General features: G+C 37.9%; 2 protein-coding genes and 1 non-coding gene across 3 annotated transcripts in view; all 3 read right to left on the bottom strand.

Annotated features, from left to right (window-relative positions):
* Window positions 1-1,369, bottom strand: part of LOC101302927 (phytanoyl-CoA dioxygenase domain-containing protein 1-like) — a 3,391-nt gene extending 2,022 nt beyond the window's left edge. The window contains exons 1-5 of the mRNA XM_004297330.1: window positions 1,121-1,369; window positions 912-1,036; window positions 753-813; window positions 560-628; window positions 345-463 (exon numbers count right to left, since the gene is read on the bottom strand). Coding sequence (XP_004297378.1) covers window positions 345-463; window positions 560-628; window positions 753-813; window positions 912-1,036; window positions 1,121-1,175 — 429 coding nt within the window. The 5' untranslated portion in view covers window positions 1,176-1,369. The remainder of the gene's footprint in view (window positions 1-344; window positions 464-559; window positions 629-752; window positions 814-911; window positions 1,037-1,120) is intronic.
* Window positions 1,370-2,053: 684 nt separating this feature from the next.
* On the bottom strand, window positions 2,054-2,124 carry TRNAG-GCC. Its single transcript has one exon. It is a non-coding gene; the product is annotated as a tRNA-Gly (tRNA).
* A 505-nt stretch (window positions 2,125-2,629) lies between these two features.
* On the bottom strand, window positions 2,630-7,532 carry LOC101302641 (uncharacterized protein At1g04910-like). Its single transcript, XM_004297329.1, has 10 exons — window positions 7,152-7,532; window positions 6,766-6,844; window positions 5,884-5,951; window positions 5,692-5,780; window positions 5,199-5,396; window positions 4,299-4,503; window positions 4,016-4,183; window positions 3,568-3,735; window positions 3,267-3,457; window positions 2,630-3,096 (listed from the first exon to the last, which is right to left on the bottom strand). The coding sequence occupies exons 1-10, from the start codon at window positions 7,530-7,532 to the stop codon at window positions 2,934-2,936; spliced, it is 1,710 nt and encodes a 569-aa protein (XP_004297377.1). The 3' UTR covers window positions 2,630-2,933.
* Between the last annotated feature and the right edge of the window lie 937 nt (window positions 7,533-8,469).

Here is an 8,469-nt window from a genome sequence, read left to right as displayed (position 1 = left end):
TATATATATATATCAATCTATGTAAACATGTCTGATTTATAAGTTACACTCGCGCACAAAATATGTAGATACGAAAGCCTATGTATATTTATAAGCTATTACATATCTACATCCATAACACCAGCATATATATCCAAGTTCCAAGACAAGAGAAAGCTAAAAGTTTAGGTCAATATTCTCTCCACTCATTTAACTTACTGTATCCAATACTTGTGTGCTTCCTTCCAAATAACAGCCTCATTTCAAAAACCAATAATCATAAAAGACTGTAAAACCTTAAGAGAGCAATAAAAAGGGTATTATGTCTCAATCCAGAGAACCTTAAACGCAAAAAGACCTAATACCTTAAAGAGATACATAGACTGAATGGGAATGGGCCTTTTGTATGCCAAGGAGGATAACAAACCCGAAACTTTCTCAGAATAGGAGAACTTTTTGAATACCGGATCAAGCTCATGTAATGCTGCATCAACATACCCACATGCTCTACAAATTTAGTCCCAATCAAAACCACAATAGACACTTTAGCTAAGGGAATAAGATTTGAGGTTAACTTTACCATGTCCAACTTTATTGATGGAAAGTCCCTTTGGCTGCTTTAGGCTTCCATCATCCCCAAAAGCTTTCTCTGCCAATATTAACAAGTGCCATATACATCAAAATATAGCATAATCATCAAACTGATAGCTAAAACTTTACCAAGACTCAAGAGTTACAGAACATTAAAGATTAAACTGAACATAAGTACTCACCTTCGAAGAAAAACGAAATCTTGTCGACACTTTCCAAGAAATAGTTGTCGGTCAACTGTTGCTGCAAATAGCAACAGAAAACAATTGTGTAAATATGTGAATAATCATCAAGTAAAAGATTGAAAATTTACTTCAGATAAATGTGATTGCGGTAAATACCTGGTTCTTGGTAGAGAAAATAGAGGCGGTGGCGGAGCAGTCAAAGTCGTGGAGCAACTGGTCCATCCTCGTCCTCATGGCTTCGATTTCCTCAGGAGTGGCGAACGATTCCAGTACAAGATAACCTGCGAGATTAAACATATGTACCGAAGCATCATTAGACACAGTGATGTTGTTTAAGGAGAGGTTTGGGAGGTAGGGTGGTTTACCTTGGGAGTTGAAGAACTGGACTTGGTCCGAACTGAGATTGCCGGCGATTCCCATGGCTTCGGAGAGAGTGAGATTGCTGGCGATACCCACGGGGTTTGGAGAGAGGTCAAACGTTGGAGGCTTGGAGCTGACGGTAATGTTCTGTTCTGTCCTCTCTAGTCTGGTATTATATCCAGGGGTTTGATCAAGATACGGTTAAGAGACTTAAGAGGGTTATTATTTTATTTTCTATAGAAAAAAACAAGGCTAAAATATCTACAATTATGGATATGGTTTAAAAATGGGATATTTCGATGGAAATATCAGAAAAAATTGATATTTCCAAACTTTCGAATAAAAATAATGGAAATCTGGTGAAATTTATGTGTATTTATATATATAAATATACAATTTTTATTCAAATACATCTCTGCCAAGATGGCTAAGGAGTTTTCACATTTGGGTTCACTTTGAGACATAATAAATGCCATGTTTTCATATTTGACACATAAAATTGATAAATTTGGGGGATTATTGATATTTTATCAAAATATCCCGAAATTTCATGAGTTTCTTATGATATTCTCTCTGTGAGGCAAAAATATATCGACTATTTAAAAAAACGAAAATATCACCTGACATATTGAGGATATTTTCAATTTTTTAGTCCTAGAAAAAAAACATTAAAACTTTTGATTGAACTCCAGTGCATGGTAAAATTGGCTTCAAGGTCAGGAGGATTAGAGTTATTTCGATCTTTCTTGTTGTTTGCTCAAAATTTTGAGTTCATTCCAATATCAAACAATGTTTCTTATATAATTCATTTGGTTGTCATACCCAAATAAATATATCAAGGTTCACACAGATTACAGAAATCCCAACTCCCAAGTCAGAGATTATCAGACTCAGATGAAATAAAAAGAAAAGAAAAAATGAAAATAAAAAATGAAATGTGCACCAGCCGGGAATCGAACCCGGGTCTGTACCGTGGCAGGGTACTATTCTACCACTAGACCACTGGTGCTAATAGAACACCTTGGCTACTTAAACATACAAGACACGTCTGTGGTTAATTCGGGGCATCCACCAGTAGAACAGATTTCATTTAGATGGAATGAAAAAGGATGAACCGTATCTACTATGGCCGATCAAAGCATAGGGAAAGAACAAAGACAAGCATTGTGCTCTAGCCACTCGTAACATTAAAAAGAAAATGAAGCAAAGCAATCTGGAAAAGTTTCAGCCAACAATAATCACCTTCATTCACAAAAAATTCATGTATGTACCCACTGATGTGAAAGGTACCCCGATAACGTCTGAAAGGGTAACCTCTAAGACTCTAAGAGCAAGAAAAGTTACATAAATGAAACCCTAAAGAAGAGAAAGAATACCCTGGTTTTAGTGAAATCTACACAAAATCGAACCTGAACCTATTTGCCCAAACCAGTTAGTCTCTACAAACATTGTGAAAACCAGGGTGTTAATGAATGTGATTGACATTTTGCAGCTTGTTAAATACAGCAGCTGCAAATACGAAACGCTCAGTCAACACCCGAGAACTGCTGTGATGGAAGAATTGTTGTCGTTGTTGCCTCTTCTCTTCAGGCACATATACAAGATATGCAACTTCCTCGCAGTCCAATCCCCAGGAAAATAATTCAGACCCCCAACAAATTCCACGTAGTTCCCAAAACTTGAGTGTATGCCCTCTCCACATACAGGCAGGGGGCAAAAAAATGAAAGAATACCAACACAAAAAAGAGGGGTCAGCAGCAAGGTGTGCTCACAAAATCACGGGTGCAGGGAACACCCACCCAACATCAACATGCCAAATCACGTAGCTAATGACAGTTTTGAATCCTCTGACTTGTTTGTTCGGCACATGCAATCCGGGCATGGGAAGGTATATATAGAGTCATTTGGCCTCTTAAGCTCAAACCCCTTTGAATCACTATGAGACCGCATACTAAGCAATTGACGCTTGAAAGTCTTCCATCTGGGATAAACAACAAAACCAAGATGCATGTAAGAAACTATAGAAAAATAAAGTTTGAACATTAAGACGTGTATATCAACCTGAATAAAATGATTATCATCAATGGAGCTCCTTTCCAGCCATTTCACATAAAAGTTGTCAAAAAAAAAAACTGCAAAGGAGATATATACCCGATTTTTGGATTATCGAAGATTAATGCTAATTTCCGCTTGTCTGGCCTAATAGTCTTGGAGTGTCCACCATTCAAGTATCTCCTGTGTCCCATCAGAAAATGGGGAAAGTTTCCTCCTTGAGTTGTCACAAATACCTCACTGTGGAGACAAACAGTGTAATCTATTGCAGCCATCCTGGAGGAATAATTCTAGAAGCAGCAACACAAGTCAGAAAAAATGGTTTCATGACAGATCTCAAAACAGAATGGCAAAGAAATAAGAAACAGAACAAAGAAATATAACTAAAGATCAATTGTACCTGGTACGGAGCAAGTTCCTCATCTGTAGCAATCATCTCTTTCGTAATCAAATTAGGAAACATTTCCAGTAATGGAGCCATCGTTCTCTCAGCATCATATATCTTTCCAGATGCCAAGTAGATAACTGAGTTCTTATCAAATCCCATTCCCCTAAGCATCAAGCCAACCTGGTTAGATGACAGAGGGAAAAAATTAACTTAGTCATGTAAATAACAATGAATCTTAAATCCCAGACAATTAACAGCACTTGGCCATAAGTTGTTGAACTAAATTTCTTAAATGTAGCAAAACAGTTTCTAATTATTAGTAACTGTAAGTTGTCTTCGTAAGTATGATTATTAGTTTTATCAGGAACTGGCAAAAGCAAGGCTCTTTGTTGTTTGATAAACAAAACCTTCATCATGTAATTAATGAATCCAGATACAACAATACTAAAGCAAAACATACTTCCAAAGGAGTAAGGGGACATTTTCCATTGATCCTGTTTGCTCCAGGACGTATAACCCTCCCGGGTTTGTTAAATTTCCCTTTCCAACCCCTTTCCCTTGCTTCGGTCATGTCCACCTTTTCTTGCGCCCCACCATCAAATTCACAACAAGAAAAGGCAACCATGTCCTGCCAAAAAAAAAAAAGATCACTTGTTATACTAGCAAGTATAAGATGCAATTTCTTTATGGATGTTAGACAAAAGAGAATTAGGATATCACAATGCTACTGATTACAGACTAACCTCTTCAAACCGAAGATGCACAGAAATATATTTGCCACCATAATTCGCACTGCGTTCTTTCATTCTTGCAACTAAAGTTTCTCCCAAAGTTAATATATGACTTGAAAACCTTAGAGCTTTATAATTAGCCAAGCATCTAAGTCGTTGAACAGCTGGAGGGGAATCAAATGACAACCGATTGGCAAAAGGGGAAATCCGTATAACCCTGTTTTGTTGAAACAAAGAAAACCCAAGGATAAGAAATATGTTTTATCAGCACTGCATAAACATGCCACACCCCAAGTCACAAGAATAATTATGACGGAATACTACAGATCTGCAACAGATGTGTAGACAGAATCACCAGTTGAATATATGCACTGGAAACAAAAATAACAAATATCAATCCCTGCACAGAGTGCAGAACAGTTGATAGGAGTTGAATTCCATTGTAAAGAGCTGAAGATATCATACAAATTGTTTTTCCAATTTTCATCACAATATATAACAGAACATTTGTTATTGGTTCTCATTAGGGTAGTTATAGCAGCAACATATGAAGAACTGATTCATTAATGACCGATAATCAGTCGAGTTCATCTTGACCTGTTACCAAATCTAATCCAACAGAACTCATCTATTCAGCAGGATTTGGATTGGAGGCAGAGAATCATTATTTTCACATGGACGGGTATGTCCTGGTAGAGAATTAGAACCTCTTACTGATGAGCATTTCCAAAGAATTATCTTTCTTCCCACATCTTTTCCCATTACCCACTCTCTGGACTAATACGTGAGTTAGAAGAAAAAAAAAACCAGTAAAGCTTACTTTCACCAGAACAGTTGTCACGTTTACCAAACAAGAAACCATAGACATAACAGGAAAACCTTATTAATTATTATTGAAATTTTCAAACTCACTTCTCTTCAAGTAGCCTTGGGAGAACCGCATCCTTATAATATGAAATTGGCGACCATGCTTTTATTCTGAAGTTGTAAACATTGGTCATATTGCGATCAAATCGTTCCATCAAATACTCAGGAATCTTGTTGACCACCCGCACATCATTTTCCAACGAACTGATGAAATAATCTTCATCATATATGTCACCAAATTTACTGGACAATATTAATTGACAGGAAAACTAATCAGAATCCAGTTTATACAAAACACTAACTACAATATCCAATCAGTAGTACAGAACTAATAGAAGTATGATGTTATAAACAGGATGCCGGTAAGAATATGAGTGAAACAGTCTCCTGCCAACACAAGATTGGGAAAGAAAAATAAATTGCTCTTGGATTTGTAACTACATTTTTTTAATCTATTCCGGTGCTTTGGCCTTTGCTTCTTTTGGACATAAAATTTTAACCAAGTGCTGAAACATCAAATTATTAAATGCTCACAAACCTTGGATCTCTCCAGATGCTATGAAAATGAAAGTTGGGAATTAAAAGTGTTGCATTGAGATATCCTGCAACGGCAACAGCATTGCATATCTAGAATTCATCAAAACAACCATGTAGCAAGGAGTCAACAATCTTGTCGAATGAGTGATCTCAATAAAAAAGAAATGCTCAACAAAAGAGGAATCAAACTTACAGAAGTCCTCTGCTGATTTAAACCACCATTTGCCTCAACATATATATAACCATTTGACTCGGGCAGAACTACAAGAACAAACAGGTGAACACATGATCAAATTTACATGACAACTGAAATCAACATATAAATGTGCAAAGCTACAAATACGCACAAGTATAAATATAATGTCTTGCATTAGAGAAATACCAAAAGAAAAAGGAAAGAGACTCTGAGAAGGTATTTAGTTTCATACTTTAGTTTAGGTTCCAAGGGGAAGGGGCAGTTGAGGCAGAAAATATAAGGAGACCATCAGCCAAAATTGCACATCTTATTTATAACACATTCAACTGAAGTTGAGACAACCAAATCTCAATCTAAGAGAGAAGTAGCACAATCGCCTTCAATTGCTACCTTAACAATTCAAACTCATAAGCTTTCCTCTAATTGAAGACGTGCAAAGTCCAAACTATTATGAGCATGGGTGAAAATGATAAGTACAAGCTACATTACAACACCTAATCAGTACTGAGCCTTCACTCAAACAATATCCTATCTACTCATTGTTACCAGCGAAAAAGATTAGGCCTAATCAAAGGCAGCTAATCACAGAAAGCTCTCAAGTGAAAACATGTTATCTGAACATCTTCATGGGATTTACATCTAGATCTCCTGCCAGATATATGTAGTTCAGACAAGAGCGTCTAATTGTCAAAGAGTTAACACTTACTCTCAGGGTTCCCTTTCGATATAAATTTAAAAAGGTTCACACTTACATGCTACAGAATCATAACAACATCAGCAACCATATGTTCACGATTCCTAAATCTGAATAAAATCTCATAAACACGAACATGAACTAGCAGAAACACCGGTCAAACTCATGGATTAAAAAACTCTTACCTCCGGAGGAGGTGTTCACACACGGTCTCCACTCCCCACCCTTATACGCACTGAACGAATGCTTCCAGACAGTCGAAATCTACACAGAATTCAACACCTAAATGTCAGTAAGCAACACACCGGAGAAAAAAAAAAAAATCAAATCAAATCAAAGTCAACACTACATCTACAGAGCTCATGATCTTTCGGCTCGAAATCAACACATACAAATGCTCAAATCCTAGCATTGAACTTATACAACAGTGACAGTCACGAAGATTTAGTCCTTAACTAATTGCTTAACTGACTAAACCTAACAGAAATCAAAAAAATCTCTGATCCTAAAACCAAAACCACAACTAATCAAACCGAAACTCGAATTCACCGAGCAAGATCTCAAAACGCACCGCATCGGCGGAGGAGTTATCGGCGTCCATTTCGGAGCGGAGCTTCTCGTAGAGCTGGGGGCTGCGGTACCGTGAGCCGGGAGCGAAATGGCGGGGGATGATAGGTAACCGGTCGTCGGGAAAGGACCCGGAGCCCATGTAAAGAAGCATGCCGGAGATGTAGAGAAGAGGAGCGAAGAGGAAGAAGCCCTGGCGGCGGATGAGAACGGAGAGGAGGTGCCAGGCGATGCGTTGGATTAGCGTCCGACCCGGCTGGTTGATGAACCGACCCGAGGATGCTTTGGAGGACCGGTTTTGGCGGTAGCGGGGCGAACGGAGCGGCGAATGCGGCGGCGACGGGCTGTTGTGTCCGCTACTCGGTAGGCGGTTGTACGGGTGCATCGGGATTTGTGCAGAATAGAGAGAGAGCTAACGGTTCTCTCTCTTTTCTCTCTCTTCTCGACGCTACGTCATGTGAACCCCGCTTTTTTCTCGGTTTGTGATTCTCGTGTTTGCTTGTGATTTGGGTTTTTGAGAGGAAGAAGAAGAAGAAGAAGAAGAAAGGAGAAGGAAATAGAGATGACGCAGAGAAACAAAAGAAGAAAGGAAAGAATGAGTTGGGCGTGCACGTGCTTTCTTGCTGGGGTTTTTTTGAGCACACAGAGAGGGTTTTCTATTTCCCCGGGTGACTTTTTTTGCAAATTTTTTTTCGTTGTGAGAAATTTGGAAATATTATTTAGCTAAATTTTTATCTAAATTGAGTTTTCGTCGCGCATCATCGTAATTTATATTAGTGATTACAATACCGGAATCTCACATCAGATGTGATCGCTAAACAGAGATAGAGATTATTTATTAAGGGCATTTATATTAGTGATTACAGTAACTAATATAGTTAAATGCACACCTGATGTGATCGTTGGGAAGAATTTGAGATATGTTATAGATGTCTGTGTGAAGATTAATTTCGTGTCAATCATTTTCTTTGGAGAGAATGTCACACAGTTAAATGCACGCGCATAGATAGTGTCAAATGCCAATCAAAGCTAGATGCATTAGTTTAGAATGCTGTTGAAGCTTGAAAGCGAGGCAAGGCGGGCAGCAGCCGTAAAGAATAGGAATGTGGACATGGTTGATTTGACAAGCAAGCAAAAGGGTAAAGCATGTCCAATTACCTCTATGAGGATTGGATCCAAAAGATAACTTGGGCTGAAAGGAACTAGAATTCTATATTACAGAATGGTAATTTGATTTAGCATATTTTAGGGTAATAGGGTAAAAGAGATTAATCGGTAAAGAGCACAATCATTGACCTCTTTTTTTATTTTATTTTATTGGG

Source organism: Fragaria vesca, linkage group LG4 (assembly GCF_000184155.1).
Source record: "Fragaria vesca subsp. vesca linkage group LG4, FraVesHawaii_1.0, whole genome shotgun sequence".
Classification (NCBI taxonomy): Eukaryota; Viridiplantae; Streptophyta; class Magnoliopsida; order Rosales; family Rosaceae; genus Fragaria; species Fragaria vesca.
The sequence above is the reverse complement of the archived record's forward strand: the minus strand, read 5'-3'. Positions and strand labels throughout refer to the sequence as shown.